We start from the raw sequence: 14697 nt of genomic DNA on the forward strand, positions 1-14697 counted from the left end.
ATCCGGGCTCGGCTGGGAGCGCTGAGCGCTCTGAAGCTGAATGCACACCCTGGTCTTTCGTCTGGGCCCAGCAGGGAAACAAGGGAAGTTACCACCTCCCCCAAGTATTTCCTAGCCCTCAGGCTCCTCAAGGAAACGGTGGTGGTTTAGTCGCTAAGTCGTGTGCGACTCTTGAGACCCCATGGACTGTACCCTGCCAGGCTTCCCTGTCCATGGGATTTCCCAGGCAAGAATACTGGAGTGGGTTGCCGTTTCCTTGGATTTCTAATCCTGCCTGGTACACCCGGTAACCTTGGGCAAATTCTTAACCACTGAGACAGTTTTCTTATTCAGGCTAAGGAGTGTTGATTGTTGGTGCTTCATGGGTTGAGAGGAGAAGAGAGGAGGTGACTTGTGAGGGGCTCAGGCAGCTGGAAAGCATTCTTTTTGTTGCCACTCCTCGGGCCTCCGCAGCTGTTGAATTTGTAAAATGAAGGCGCTGGATCCTTGCCCAGGTCACCTCTTGCTTAGTGGCATCGGATACTCCCTCTTCTCCCTATCAAGAACGTTTTCATTCACTCTCAACGTAGAAGTTACTGGCATCCGCCACGTGCTGCTCCGCGGGGAGCTAGGATAGATCGGGAACCAGAGGGGCCTGCCTGCCCGCATGGAGCTTACTCCCCCATGGAGGATGGATTGGGTGACATCCTCCAGAAATTACAGAGGAGGAATACCCAAGGGAAGCACAGGGTGGGACGTGGAGGCCTCTTAGCATCCTTGCCACCCCTAGGATGCGCTAGGTTCTTTAGCTGGTTGAACTGGTTTTCTTGTCTCAGATTCCATGCCTTGGCCCAGCTGAAATGTCCCCATTTTAGGAGGAGCACGGACTAGTCTCAGGGACAGACAGGCAGGCTGGTTACACCCGGCAAGCATGAGGCAATGTTGGCCGGCCCCACTCTGCGGTGGCCGCCGTGGGTGCTGGTGGGGGAGGTGACGAGAGCCCTGGGGACAGGAAGAATCTTTCAGAGCAGCCTCAGGGCCCAGGGCCTGCTGGGCCTGGGTTTCCTATCGAAGGTGCGAGAGAATCGCGCATGTGCAACCCACAAAGTTGCCTTCTCTGAAGTGACAGCCAGGTCGTAGCCACACAGCCACAGGCGCACGCACACTGGAGTCGCGTCCACTAGGCCTTACAGCGTGTCCTGGGGCAGCTCCTGTAGCGCGGGCTCCCAGGCACTCCCACCCGACCCCTCCTTGGCCCCCAGGGTGGACTCAGCCCTGCTGCGGCTTCATGCTGTCACCCAGCTATTTAATAAGCAGAACAGAGGGCCCTTGTGCACAGAGCCCGTGGGCACCAGCCCCTCAGATGGCACCCCTGCCTCTAAAGTGCTCCCGGGTCTGAGAAGATTGCAGACAAGATGATAAGGCTGAGCAAGGCTTTCCCACGGCTGGTCCCATGGAGTCCTAGAAAGGGACGGCTCTGCCATGAGGGCGGGAGATGAGGACCGGGAAGGTCTTTGAGTTCAGGCCTCCAGGAGGAGCTCAGCCAGCAGGTGTGGCGGTGTGAGCACACAGGGCAAGTCTGGAGTGACCAGAGGTGGCCGTGACGGGGAAGCCCGGCCTAAGGCTGAGGGGACACGGAGTCCAGAGATGGCTGTGGTAGAGTCGTCCGGTGTGCCTATTGGCACAGCAGTGAGTGGTGAAGGTGATGAGCTCAGGTTTTGGGAACCAGGTGGGTGGTGAGGCATGCCACGGAAGGTAGGGGAGGCCTGGGGGAGACAGGCCGACTTGGGATTGGATGAGCTTGTGTGAGGGGTGCTCGGGAAGAGGTGCCCAGGAGGCACTTCCACGTGGGGTCTGGAGCTAGTGGCCAGGACAGGCCACCCTGGGAGAGAGTGCTTGGCGAGAAGGAGAGGCTGGGTGACAGCCTCCTTCCTGCAGGGGTGGGAGGAACCCCCGTGGAACGTGGAACGAGGGAGGAGGCAGAGGGGAGCGAAAAGTCTTGGAAGCCCAAGGAGAGGGCATCCCGGCGGGAGTTGCTGGCAGGAGGAGGGTGGATTTAACTGGAAGGAGGGACCTCAGACTGTCAGAGCGCATGCTGCGTGCAGTGGTGGGGTCCCTGGAGGTTGAGGCCCCTTTGAGGAAGCGTGGCGGGGAGGCGCGGTGCTGCAGGAAAGGCCAAATCCATCTTCAGTCTGGCTGGAAGGAGTGGGGAGGTGGGACTCAGCACAGGCTCCAGGGTGAGCAGGGTAGGGGGGTGGGCTCAGGCCCCTGACAGCCTGGGGGCTCAGCCAGGACCAGGGTGGGGGTGGTGAAGCGGGCGGGACCGCCATTTCACGGGGAGGCTTGCATCGCAGTCCCCAGCAGCACGTCCAGCCCCTCCTGTCCCTGGCCAGACTGCACAGTGACACCCTCCTACCTGCCTCTGTCCTGCAGACCAACATCCCCTTCCTGCAGAACGTGCTCAACAACCAGCAGTTCCTGGCAGGCACCGTGGACACGCAGTTCATCGACGAGAACCCAGAGCTGTTCCAGCTGCGGCCCGCACAGAACCGGGCCCAGAAGCTGCTGCACTACCTTGGTTCGCCCGAGTCTCCCTTCTCTTCCCCCCCCGGATGCCTTGCTTCTGCCCCCACCCAGAGAGCCACCTGGCCGCCCTGCCCCATCCTTGGCCTGGCCACGCACCTCTTCTTTTGCTTCACCCCCCGCCCCCGACCCCCCACCCCCGCTCCTGATCTCAGAGGCTGCTTCTCCATCTGTGTGGCCGTCACCAGGTCCCCACTGCCTTGACCCAGGAGGCCCTGGCTCTGGAGAGGACAGGGGCCAGCTGGAAGACCCAGGGTCCTGGAGGAGTACCCCCAGCCCCCGGCCCAGCCACTCTCACTTCTGCCCTTGACTCAGGCTTGGCCCAGCCTGCCCTGACCCTCGCCCATTCTCTCCCCAGGACACGTCATGGTGAATGGCCCAACCACCCCGATCCCCGTCAAGGCCAACCCCAGCCCCACAGACCCCATCGTCCCTGTGGTGCCCATAGGTAGGTGAGATCCCTTCTGCCACCTCACAGCGGTGACATGGAGGCTGCCACTGGCAGGGTGGGTGCTAATGCCCCGCTCTGCCCTAGGCCCACCCCCAACGGGTTTCAGAGACATCCTGCTGCGGGAGGGGCCTGAGGGCTTTGCTCGAGCAGTGCGGAACCATGAGGGGCTGCTGCTGATGGACACGACCTTCAGGGATGCCCACCAGTCACTGCTGGCCACGCGTGTGCGCACCCATGATCTCAAAAAGATCTCCCCATACGTTGCCCACAGCTTCAACAAACTCTTCAGCATAGAGAACTGGGGAGGTAGGCTGGGAGAGGGAGGGAGCGTGGGCCCCACAGTGCAGGCGGGTCGCTCTCTGGGACAAGCTGGAGGTGGGAACCCCAGGGGAACCCGTGAGAACTGAACAAGGCAAGGTGTTCACGGGTTTAGCAAATAGTGACCGGTGTCCCTTCTCCCGGACCTGAGGTCGTGGAGCTGAGACCCTGGCAGCTCAGGGTGAGAGAGGAGATGCCAACCTGTTAGCGTGCTGTGGCACAGAGAAGGGGGGTGAAGGCTGTGAGGGGGGCGCAGAGAGGACACCGTGAGCCCGAGTGGTCCCGAGGGGCCAGCAAAGGAAAGTGTGCAGGGGTCGGGGCCAGGACGCGATGGACCCTGATGAGTGGGGCGCTGTTAGGACCAGAGGCGCAGGCTGCGGGGAGTGGCAGGGCCCCCGGGATGCGAGGGGCTGACCTGGGCCCCTTGGTCCCGGTACAGGAGCCACCTTTGACGTCGCCATGCGCTTCCTGTACGAGTGCCCCTGGCGACGGCTGCAGGAGCTCCGGGAGCTCGTCCCCAACATCCCATTCCAGATGCTGCTGCGGGGGGCCAACGCCGTGGGCTACACCAACTACCCCGACAACGTGGTCTTCAAGTGAGCCTGGGTGGGGTGCGCCGTTTGGGCCCAGGTGCGAGGCTTGCGTGCCCCACAGTGGGCCGGAAACCAACCCTCTCAGTAGCTGTGCCCAGCCAGGGCGGCAAATGAGAGAACTGGGAGGGCTTCCAGGGGAGGCCCCCGGAGGGCAGATGAGCCCCAGCGCACGTGTGCAGAGCTGCAGCTGGAAGCCAGGCCTCCGTCTCCTCAGCCTGCCACGCCTTGGCAAAGCAAATGATCCCCAGCGGTCCTTCTGACTCGGGCAGACGGAGCCGCACTGCACACGACTGGCGTTGGGCAGCTCTGCTGCTCGTCAGATGCCGCTGGGGTGACCCCGCCTGGCCTAGGCTGCCCCAGAGAGGCTTATCCACGCCATGGACATGCCGTGGTGTGCCCTCCAGACCCGGCCCTCAGATCTCATTCCCCAGGGGTTGCAAGAGGGCCAGGAGCCAGCAAAGGATGTGCTGAGGGGGTGGGCTGGAGCTAACCCTGAGCACTCCTACCACTCAGGTTCTGCGAGGTGGCCAAGGAGAATGGCATGGACATCTTCCGGGTCTTTGACTCCCTCAACTACCTGCCCAACCTGCTGCTGGGCATGGAGGCGGCCGGCAGTGCTGGTGGCGTGGTGGAGGCTGCCATCTCCTACACGGGGGATGTGTCCGACCCCAGCCGCACCAAGTACTCACTACAGTACTACCTGGGCTTGGCCGAGGAGCTGGTGCGAGCCGGCACCCACATCCTGTGCATCAAGGTGCCCGCCCAGCCCACCCCCGGGAGTCTGCCCCCCACCCCGCCTCCCCGCTGTGACGCGCCTCACCCCCGCTGGGCACACCGCATGCCCACCCCTCACCGTCCCTCCTCCCCGCTTCTCTCAGGACATGGCCGGGCTGCTGAAGCCCATGGCCTGCACCATGCTGGTCAGCTCCCTCCGGGACCGCTTCCCTGACCTCCCACTGCACATCCACACCCACGACACGTCAGGAGCGGGTGTGGCAGCCATGCTGGCCTGTGCCCACGCGGGGGCTGACGTGGTGGACGTGGCAGCTGACTCCATGTCTGGAATGACGTCACAACCCAGCATGGGGGCCCTGGTGGCCTGTACCCGAGGGACGGCCCTGGACACAGGTAGGCACAGCACAGCCACAGCCCTGCCCTTCCTGGCAGTCGGGGTGGCCTCTCCGGGCCGGGCCTTCCATCACCCACGTCTGCGGTGGTGCCTGATTGGACCTGGGGTCCTGGGAGGGGCCTCTGGGACTCAGCACATTTCCAAGCCTCCCGCCTCTGGTGTCCCTGCAGGTGTACCCCTGGAGCGTGTGTTCGACTACAGTGAGTACTGGGAGGGGGCCCGGGGGCTGTACGCGGCCTTTGACTGCACGGCCACCATGAAGTCTGGCAACTCGGACGTGTACGAGAATGAGATCCCAGGGGGCCAGTACACCAACCTACACTTCCAGGCGCACAGCATGGGGCTTGGCTCCAAGTTCAAGGAGGTCAAGAAGGCCTACGTGGAGGCCAACCAGATGCTGGGTGATCTCATCAAGGTGAGCCAGGCGCTCCTACCCTTGCCTCGGGGCCTCTGTAAGGTGCCTGGCACCCTAAACCCAGGGGTCCCCTCTCCTCAGGTGACGCCCTCCTCCAAGATCGTGGGGGACCTGGCCCAGTTCATGGTGCAGAACGGGCTGACCCGAGCCGAGGCCGAAGCGCAGGCAGAGGAGCTGTCCTTCCCCCGCTCGGTGGTGGAGTTCCTGCAGGGCTACATTGGCATCCCCCATGGGGGCTTCCCAGAGCCCCTTCGCTCCAAGGTCAGGAAGGCCCGGCGCCATGGTGGGTGGGGGGCCAGTGCAAGGGCATCTGGGAACCAGGCCTGACCGTCCGCTCTGCATCCCAGGTGCTGAAAGACCTGCCGAGGGTGGAGGGCCGGCCGGGAGCCTCCCTCCCACCCCTGGACCTGCAGGCACTGGAGAAGGAGCTGACGGAACGGCACGGGGAGGAGGTGACCCCAGAGGACGTGCTCTCAGCTGCCATGTACCCTGATGTCTTTGCCCACTTCAAGGACTTCACCGCCACCTTCGGCCCCCTGGACAGCCTCAATACGCGCCTCTTCCTGCAGGGACCCAAGATTGCAGAGGAGTTTGAGGTCAGTGCCTCTGGCAGCTACCTGCGCTGCACAGCGGCCACCCCTAGGGACCCCAGCACTTCCAGGGTGCCAGGGCTCTGATGTGCCTGTCCCCCAGCCTCGTGAGCTGGGGGTTCACACAGTACCCTTAAGAGACCCGCGAGCTAGGTCTTTACAAGTGTGGAGCTGAGCCCCAGGGAGGTAGGGTGCCCTGCCTGGGACTGGCAGGGGCTGCTCTCCCCACTTGGCCCTCACCCCGCCTGGCTCTGAGCCTCCCGGTGGCCTCCCTGCAGGTGGAGCTGGAGCGAGGCAAGACGCTGCACATCAAAGCCTTGGCCATAAGTGACCTCAACCGGGCGGGCCAGAGGCAGGTCTTCTTCGAGCTCAACGGACAGCTGCGGTCCATCCTGGTCAAGGACACCCAGGCCATGAAGGTACAGCTGCCCTGGGCCAGCCAGGCGGTGGGGACGGGCAGGGCTGGGGCCTCACGTGCTGTCCGCCCTGCCTGCAGGAGATGCACTTCCACCCCAAGGCCCTGAAGGACGTCAAGGGCCAGATCGGGGCACCCATGCCCGGGAAGGTGATAGACATCAAGGTGGCGGCAGGGGCCAGGGTGACCAAGGGCCAACCCCTGTGCGTGCTCAGCGCCATGAAGATGGAGACTGTAGTGACCTCGCCCGTGGAGGGCACTGTCCGCAAGGTCCACGTGACTAAGGACATGACGCTGGAGGGTGACGACCTCATCCTGGAGATCGAGTGACCGTGCCCGAGACCGGCAGCCTGACCATCCCCGCCCTTGCCTTCAGGACACTGCGCTGCCAGGGCAGGCCCAGGCTGGCCAGTGCCCGAGGCCAGGAAGGCCTGGCCCTGGAGCTCCTGTCCACGGCTCTTCATGGCAGGAGAGACTGCCTGTGGCGGTCCATTCCCGTCTCCCACTGTCTGTCCTTTCCCTGCAGCCGACAGTCACTCACGTATTCATCTCCTGCCAAATAAGGGTCCCTTCCTTGCTGGAGACTGCAGGTGGGCGTGCAGGTGGGCCTGGGGCCCGTGGGAGCAGACTTAGGGGTGCTACCTCCTGCAGGGGAGACCTGAGGCCCAGGTCGCAGAACTTCGCTCAATAAAAACTGGCTTTCCCCTGCCCTCCACTCTGGGTCCTAGTGCCAGTCAGCACAGGCAGCAGGGCTGCCCCAGACACCCCCGGCAGGAGTTGGGGTGGGGGGGGGCTGTCCCCTCCTCCTAGGAAGGCGCCGAGGAGGACACTGGTGGTGACTGTCAGCCGCTCAGTCATGTCCGCCTCTCTGACCCCACAGACCATAGCCCACCGGGCTCCTCTGTCCATGGGATTCTCCAGGCAAGAATGGAGTAGGTTGCCAGTCCCTTCTCCAGGGGATCTTTCCGACCTAGGGATCTAACCCTAGTCTCGATCAAATCAGGTCTCCTGCATTGCAGGGGGATTCTTAAGTGTCTGTTGTATACACATCCCAAATAGGGTTAGCTAGTTACTAAGAGCCTGGGCTGGGCAAGGGGTTGTTCTACATACTTAACACCTATTAACTCAAGGAATCAACCTTTGCCCATTTTATAGACGCAGAAATGGAATCACAGGCAGGTTAAATAACTTGTCTAGGACACAGAGCTGGTAAGAGGCAGCATTCAGGCTGTTGGTAGACTTGCTTCTCAACTACACACTGCTTTATTCCCCTGGGAAGCAGGGACGACCTTCCCACCCAATTCAGAATTAGATGCAGATACCACCTTCTAGAGACAGACAAGACCCTTGGGTGTGGGAAGCTCAGGAGCACTGGATGGAGCTCCAGGGTCTAGCCCTGTCCACACCCGCCACAACCAGGCCTCAGGAGACCCCCAAGCCCGCCCCGCAGTGCCCTCACCTGTGGGGGGACAGCAGCCCCGCCTGCCTGGGTCACTGATGTGCCCCCTGCAGGGAGGTCGGGACGCGAGGAAGGGGTGGGATGGGGCCCAGGTGGTTCCTGAGCAGGCATGGAAGGACGTGGAGGGATAGCCCCAGCCCGACCTCGGGGCCTGGCACCTGCCAGCACCTGCCGGCCTAGTGCTGAGGGCCACCCTGAAGCTCTGGGGTGGGCCTGGACTACCTCTTCTGACTCTCAGATCCCAAACATACCCTCTGAAACCCACCTGTGCACAATTCCTTGGCTTCCTCGACAGTGGTTACACAGGCTTGGGGAGAGAAAAATTCACCAGCAAGGTCAGTACACACTTGTCACAAGGCCTGTTCATAAGCCAGTATAGTTTAGTCGTAGCCAACCTGGGGGCACCCTGGGGAGTGAATCCTTTTCTTCAACCACCAGCCTCAGGGAAGGGGATTCATGACAACCTCAAGTCTAGAATGGGACCTAAAGGGGTAATACTCTTTGATTAATGTTTTTAGAAAGTGTGTGTGGCAGGGAGAGGTGTCCTAGGGGCAGAGGAATGAGAACATAAGGACCATTCTAAAAACAAGAGGAAGAGCAAATAGAATACTGCCAGGTTCTAGAAAGAACCCTAAGTTACAGTGTTGCTGGGCCAGGCTGCGCATGCTCTCTGGGCCTTTGCTCTGGGTTCCTCTAGGAGCCAAATGAGCGCAGCGCGTGGCAGAGGTGGCGAGCGCCAGAACAGCCGCCCTTCCCCAGTGCCTGGGCTGACTCCTCTTCGGGTTAAACTTGCTTCCTCTGTGGCGTGAGGCTGGCAGATGCCGGGAGGTCCTGGTGGAAGGCCCGCAGTGGACTATCCACCCTCTCAGAGGCTGGAGGCTCCATCGCTGCGGGCAGGGCATGGGCCGACTCCAACCCGGGTTGAAGGCAGGGGGCCCAGATGAGCTGAGCCTGCACGTGCCACCTAGTCCCGCCTGGTGAGGACCTGGGGCCCGGCTCAGGAAGCACACTGCAGACTTAGCGCAGCCAGAGGCCCCATCCTGTCCAGTGCTCCAGGGACCTGGCCACAGGCAGACCTGCCTAGAGGTTAGTGTTCAGGGCAGGTTGGGGGCACGGAGCATATTCCCAAGACCCCAAACGGACTAATCCCCAAAGGTCCAAGGCCATGTTACCCAAGTTAAATCTCTTTAATATCCCAATACAAAGTCCTGATGCAAAAAGACAATGAGAAAACCCTGGGAAGTTTGGGGGGGTTCTGTAAATTCCACCCCCGAGCAGCTTTTCAGAGGCAGGGGGCACAGAGCAGCTCAGGGAAGCAGCAGGCCCCAGCGAGGCAGGAGTGCTCGGCTCCGGGGCCCCGCGTCCCCGCGTCCCTCACTCCCGGCTGCTCCTCGACCCTTTCAGGAGGGGCCACGTCCTGGGATGTCTGCTCCTTTCTCTTGGTCCCTGGGATTCAACTAGCTCTGGCTTCAGTCCCCTACAAAAATTCCTGAGTTCTCGGGGCCTCCCATCAGCTCCTCCCCTGAAGTACTCCTTGACGGGGAGGGGCTGGGAAGCCCATGAGAGTTCATAGGAGTGTGTACGGAGCGTGGGTCAGGAGCACAGGGGAGCCTCTGAGTCCCCTGCCCGCTCCAAAAGGACACAAAGGGGAAGGCTGCCGTAGAGCTTAGGGTCCGTGAGGGGCTGGAGCAGAAGCAGGAAGAGTCCCACACCCAGGGCATAGCCTGCCAGCAGGGGCCGCCTCTGCGGATGCTCCAGGGCTGCACACACGGCAGGAAAGCCCATGTAATTGCAGAAGGAGTGGCAGAGAACCGGCCCAATCAGGTGACCTGGGGAGGGAGACAGAGGAGTCCATGGAGCAGCCCCGCTACCTCTCCAGGCCCTTCCAGGGCTAAGACCCTCATCCCCCGAAACAGGAGATCAACGGCCACCCATCCACCCTCACACACGGCCTCTGCTTCCTTCCACCTCTCAAACCGCACCAGGCAGAGGACCCTGGCTCAGCCTGTCTCAAGGACTGTGGGAGAAGAAACTTGTTGCTCCTAGAACAAACACAGATTCCCATTTTCCCACCCACTCCTGTGGGCCCTTGAGCCCCAGGGGACCCGTGAGAGACTGAGGACCAACCTGTGCGGATGAAGAGGAAAGCAGTGTAGGCACCGAAGACAGCTGTGTAGGAGAACTGGAACGCTGGAGACGGGGAGGCCTCGAGTGACCACACCTGCATGCCCTTCCTGCCCCAGCACTGCACACCCATCAGCAAGAGACACCCCCTTCCCCTGGCTGCCTGCCCCAACACCTAGGCTGTTCTCTACACCCCAAGCCCGTGGTCAGCAGCCCCTCCGATACTAGAGCCCTCAGTTCCCAACTCTTCCTCCAGAGTGACTATCAGGGACACCCTCACGCACCCAACCCAGGACTGCCCCAGGCCAGCTCTCTAGGACTCACCTGCAGACAGAAAGATGCTCCCCACACTGCTCTGGCGGAAACGAAGCTGCTCAAAAATGTGGTGAAAATGGGCTGAGAGGAAGATGAGAAGCAGGTCACACTCCTCCCAGCCTGCTGGACAGGCCCTCCCCTGGCCCCCATTTCCCATTCTTGGTTCCCTGCCAGGACCATCTCAACAGGACCAGGCATGACAAACTCACCAACTCCAAAGAAGAGTGGGCAGGTGAACACAGCAGGGCCCAGGCCCGTGCACGGCGCTAACATGGGCAGCATGCAGGCCCGGAACACCAGCTCCTCTGTCAGGGGGGCGATCACTTGGTTTCGCAGCCAACGCATGTCTGTGAGGCAACGGGCCCAGGAGCGAGGGGCTAGGGAGGGGATTCAAGACAAGCCATGAGAGACTAGCTGTTGAACAAAGTGACCCAGAGGCCTCAAGGGCCCCTCTCCCACAACCTCCCCTGGCCATAAACACTTGGGAGAACAGATCAACATTCAAACTTTATCAGACCTAGTATAAAACAATATCCCAAGGGGACTAAAAGGGAAAAGCAATAGTAGCTGAGGCAAAGTATCCTGACAGTAAATTCTGGAAACATCAAAATTTGCCCAGGACCAGTTCTCTTCTAGGAAACCACGGTCAAGGGAAGCAACGGACAAGCTCTCTTGTCCACCCCAAATACTGCTAGGGGTTCCTACAGGCTTCACTGGACATTAGGAACGAACTCCTAGAGGCCACCTGATATGTGTTCCCAATTTACTGCTGAGAAACAGAACATCTCAGGTCCTACCATAGCGCACTGATCCCTTCTCATTATCCCGGACTGCCTACTTTTTCCCTTGGCCCTGAGGACTCACCTAGGACAACCTTCAGGCCATATGCCAGGTCACAGGGGCAATCCATGGAAAGCTGCATCAGTGGGCCCAAGAAAAGGATCTGAGGACAGAAAAACAGGAGCGATCAAAGGAAAGGCTCACAATCCTCTGCTCTTGCCCTGACACGGCCTCAGGAGATTTCAGGCTTCCCGTTTTCTGCCAGGATTTCCCACCTATGCATACCCGAGGGCCCTGGGCCATCTCACAATTCTTGTCTCTCATCAGTCAACAGCTGGGCACAACCAGGATTAGGAAAAAAAGGAGGGTCTCACTAACGACGAAGAGCAGAGAAGGAAAGACACAGCAGGAGCACTCACCATGGTCAGCAGCAGGGGCAGCAGCGCTGCTGGGAAAATGCCCTCCAGCCTGAATCCCATCAGGGTGAGCAGGGATGTGCCTGGCTGAGCCACAGGAAAGGGGGCATCAGTCTCGCTCCCTCCCCTGGAGTCCTGAGATCGCTCGCCCGCCGCCCTCTGCCCCGCCTCCTTCGCACCTGGATGCCTGTAAGTTCCCTCCAGAGTAGCACGCAGAGGGGCGAGAGACTTGACACCACCAGGACACTGGTGAAGCGCCGCTTTATGACTGCAGGATGGTCCCTAAGGAGGAGGCAGTAAGTTCAGGGGGCCCACGGCCACCCTTGAGGGCGCGGGCCCGCCCTCTCTTCCCCAAGTCCCGCCCACAGCCCCGCCCCGCGGAGGCGCGGGTTCCGGCCGCGCGCGCAGCCCCCGCACCTGGGCAGCTCGCTCTTCCAGACGTAGAGGCTGCCCACGTAGGAGCAGGCGAGGCTGAGACAAGAGAACACAGACACCCAGCAGCACAGCCCGGGGCCTGGGCCGCCCAGAGCCGCCGCCTCGGGCTGCCGCTCTGGCCGCGACACCGACAGCAGGCGAAGCCCGTCCCCGCCCAGCGCCGCCATCGCGCCCGGACCCGCGGCGCGCCGCAGTGACGCGGTCCCGCTGCCGCCCGGCCCGCGCCTGCCGGAAGCGTGGCTGACGTCATCCGACGGCGCGGTCCTCGTCCCCACCCCCGTCCCCGTCCCGACACTGAAGCAGAAGCTGCGCGAGCGGAGCAGGTTTATTGAAAAACGGAACAGGCGACCCCGGAGGCGGCTGGGTGGGTGTGGAAGCGCCGGGAAGGGGGCCAGGTTCAGGGCCCAGGCCCAGAACTCAGCCACTCGGACAGATTGGAAATTTCCTGCAGCCATACCGCGTCCTGCGGGAGGAAAGGGGACCTGGGGTGAGGACCCCTCGGCCGTGGCCGGGTCCCCGCCCTGCCGACTCGTCCTTAGCTCGGTTACCTCCAGGCCGCTCCCGGGGCCCGTCCTGCTTCTGCTAAAGGTCAGCGGGGCCGCGGTGGGCTCGGCGCGGCGCGAGGCGGCCTCTGACGGGCTCAGGGCCCCAGCAGAGCGGGAGGCCCGCGTCTCCTCCAAGCCTAGGCTGCCTCTCTTGAGCCTCTTGTTTTCTGTTTGCTCGCCGGTCCCTAGGAGAAAACAAGCCCGCTCATCTCACTCCCCTGTCCTGTGCTGGAAAGACCCTTGGGGAAAGCCTGGGAGAAAGGAAGGAGTTAGAGTCAGACTCTCTTAGCCCTCCCACCTCAGAAACCTTTCAGCTGGTCCTGTCCGCATTAAAACTCGGCAGCACCGGGTCTACAGGATCAGGCTGAGGCTGCACATTGGCTTCGGGGTCTCCCTGTCCCCACAGAGCTGGGCCCGGGAAGACACCTGGGATTGAACCAAGCCCTTACTTGGGTCTCGCGCCAAGTCGCTCACTTGACACGTTCCTCGTGGAGTCTGTACCATCCAGCTCCTCCCTACCTGCCAGAAAGCCAGGCCTCACCTCTCTCCCCCTTTGTTGCTGAGGCTTCATTTGGCAGTGCAAACTTTAAGTTTGGGTCTATAGCTTTTTCCTGAGCAGGTCCTGGGAACATAGATCAACAAGCTGTTCCCTAGGTGCAGCTCACAGATACTAGGAAGGGTGCAGTAGTGTGTACAAAGTCCAGGGGGTAAAACAGAAAGAAGCTGTTAACCATCTCTTTAAGTGAAGAATGGTTTCCTTGAGGAGATGTCTGAGCTGGGTTTTGAAGGATGAACAGAAATACACTGGACTCACAAGGTAGAAGACGGGAATTCCAGGCTGAAAGAGTTAGGCAAACACGCAAAGGCATTAAGCAGTATCCTACATAAAATGCAAGATGGGGATTCAAGGAGATGAATCTGAATGGGTTAGTGGGAATCAGGGCAGGCTAAGAAATGGATTTTTATTTATAGGAAACTGGAAGGCAGTGAATAAACATGAGGTAGATAGTTAATTTTGTATTTCAGAATGATCATTCGTCAAACATGTGGTTTAGAGTCAAGTTAGAGGAGGGAAGCCCTCAAGAGCCCAGAAGTGAAGGCAGTGAGGATGGAGGAGTCAGAAGTATTCATAAGACTGAATTGACAGGCCTTGGTGGTAGACTGGATGTGAATCATTAGAATGAGGGCCATCTCACATGAATCTCAGGATTCTGATGTGAAAAACTAGATATGTCAACTGTGGTGCTGCTAACCCTGACACAGACTAAAGAAAGAAGAGCTGATCTTGGGTGTGTGTGCAGAGGGCAAGATACCAGGAGAGAGGAAGCTGACCATATGGGCCCAGCCAAGTGAGCAGACAGGTCTCCATCTAAGGCTCAGAAGAGACCTGGACTCGTCATACCAACTGAGGAGTCTCGTTCCCAGAGGCAGGGGTCAGCGCCTGGGATGGAAGAGAGCAGTGAAGAAGGGGGTGTGGTGTGAGCACTGTTTGGGGGTGGCCAGAGGAAGCTAGTCGAAGAGAGAAGGTAAGAGATGAGGAGAACCTGGTGCATCACAGCCTCACAGTGCCAAGTGCTGCAGACAGTCCAGCCATGATACAGATAAATGCACAATCAATTTGGTAATTAAGAGGCCCTCCCACACAAGAGCCGTGCAGTTCAGAGGCACAGGAAAAGCAGTGCCCTGGATTAGAGAGGGAACGAAAGAGAGACAAACGGAGTGCAGCTTGCTGCTTTGAGAATCCTAATCGCAGTGTGAGGGAGATGATGGGAGGAGTTCAAGATCATGGCGCTGTCCTTCTGAAGATGGACCTCCTGACGGGAAGAACTCAGAAAAAGAGTTGAAGGTGCAGAAGGAATAACTGATGGCACCGAGAAAATGGATGGAGTAATGCCCCCTGGAGGGGTGGGTCCTGTGCTGATAAGGGTCTGGCAGTGGGCAGAGTACAAGTTGGGTGAGTTTATGGAAAAAGATTAGTAAGTGAAGTAGGAGGCTAAATCAGGAGGTTGGGTAGATTTTTAACAGAATGGAGTAGCCACTGAGGAAAAAGCCAGGAAGACTGGGAAGAACTGGCTATCTGAAGGCTCTTCAGGGAATGGACCTGAGGCGTCACACACTGTTGATTTTCTTCAGCATGGCTGCCAACGTGG

The 14697-nt window shown here is 60.2% G+C and overlaps 3 protein-coding genes across 9 annotated transcripts in view; 1 reads left to right on the plus strand and 2 right to left on the minus strand.

The window, feature by feature from the left end:
* The window catches only part of PC (pyruvate carboxylase), a 103705-nt gene extending 96537 nt beyond the window's left edge, over nt 1–7168 (plus strand). For all 5 annotated transcript variants that reach the window (XM_068978372.1, XM_068978374.1, XM_068978370.1 and 2 more), the window contains 11 exons: nt 2413–2557; nt 2921–3010; nt 3098–3319; nt 3771–3927; nt 4438–4678; nt 4803–5052; nt 5224–5468; nt 5550–5729; nt 5816–6064; nt 6337–6477; nt 6555–7168. In XM_068978372.1, the coding sequence (XP_068834473.1) occupies nt 2413–2557; nt 2921–3010; nt 3098–3319; nt 3771–3927; nt 4438–4678; nt 4803–5052; nt 5224–5468; nt 5550–5729; nt 5816–6064; nt 6337–6477; nt 6555–6803 (2169 nt within the window). In that variant the 3' untranslated portion in view covers nt 6804–7168. The remainder of the gene's footprint in view (nt 1–2412; nt 2558–2920; nt 3011–3097; nt 3320–3770; nt 3928–4437; nt 4679–4802; nt 5053–5223; nt 5469–5549; nt 5730–5815; nt 6065–6336; nt 6478–6554) is intronic.
* A 2015-nt stretch (nt 7169–9183) lies between these two features.
* Nucleotides 9184–12169, minus strand: RCE1 (Ras converting CAAX endopeptidase 1). Of its 3 annotated transcripts, XM_068977836.1 has the most exons (8): nt 11985–12169; nt 11747–11849; nt 11571–11654; nt 11236–11314; nt 10581–10748; nt 10381–10452; nt 10060–10122; nt 9184–9761 (listed from the first exon to the last, which is right to left on the minus strand). In XM_068977836.1, the coding sequence occupies exons 1-8, from the start codon at nt 12167–12169 to the stop codon at nt 9526–9528; spliced, it is 990 nt and encodes a 329-aa protein (XP_068833937.1). In that variant the 3' UTR covers nt 9184–9525. The 3 variants fall into 3 exon arrangements, with proteins under 3 accessions (XP_068833937.1, XP_068833938.1, XP_068833939.1); XM_068977837.1 differs by lacking the exon at nt 10060–10122; XM_068977838.1 differs by lacking the exon at nt 11985–12169 and having other exon boundaries at nt 11571–11650; nt 11747–11880.
* Nucleotides 12170–12330: 161 nt separating this feature from the next.
* Nucleotides 12331–14697, minus strand: part of TOP6BL (TOP6B like initiator of meiotic double strand breaks) — a 107060-nt gene continuing 104693 nt past the window's right edge. The window contains exons 16-17 of the mRNA XM_068976428.1: nt 12551–12732; nt 12331–12465 (exon numbers count right to left, since the gene is read on the minus strand). Of these exons, the coding sequence (XP_068832529.1) occupies nt 12400–12465; nt 12551–12732 (248 nt within the window). The 3' untranslated portion in view covers nt 12331–12399. The remainder of the gene's footprint in view (nt 12466–12550; nt 12733–14697) is intronic.

Source organism: Capricornis sumatraensis, chromosome 8 (genome assembly GCF_032405125.1).
Source record: "Capricornis sumatraensis isolate serow.1 chromosome 8, serow.2, whole genome shotgun sequence".
In the NCBI taxonomy this organism is placed as follows: Eukaryota; Metazoa; Chordata; class Mammalia; order Artiodactyla; family Bovidae; genus Capricornis; species Capricornis sumatraensis.

What these genes read in the sequence shown, in the direction of transcription:
- RCE1 (XM_068977836.1), bottom strand. Translation starts at nt 12,169, where the DNA reads ATGGCGGCGCTGGGCGGGGACGGGCTTCGCCTGCTGTCGGTGTCGCGG. An exon ending in TGGAAGAGCGAGCTGCCCAG is followed by an intron (nt 11,850 to 11,984) that starts GTGCGGGGGCTG and finishes CCTCCTCCTTAG; the next exon opens with GGACCATCCTGCAGTCATAA. An exon ending in TGCCCCTGCTGCTGACCATG is followed by an intron (nt 11,315 to 11,570) that starts GTGAGTGCTCCT and finishes TTCTGTCCTCAG; the next exon opens with ATCCTTTTCTTGGGCCCACT.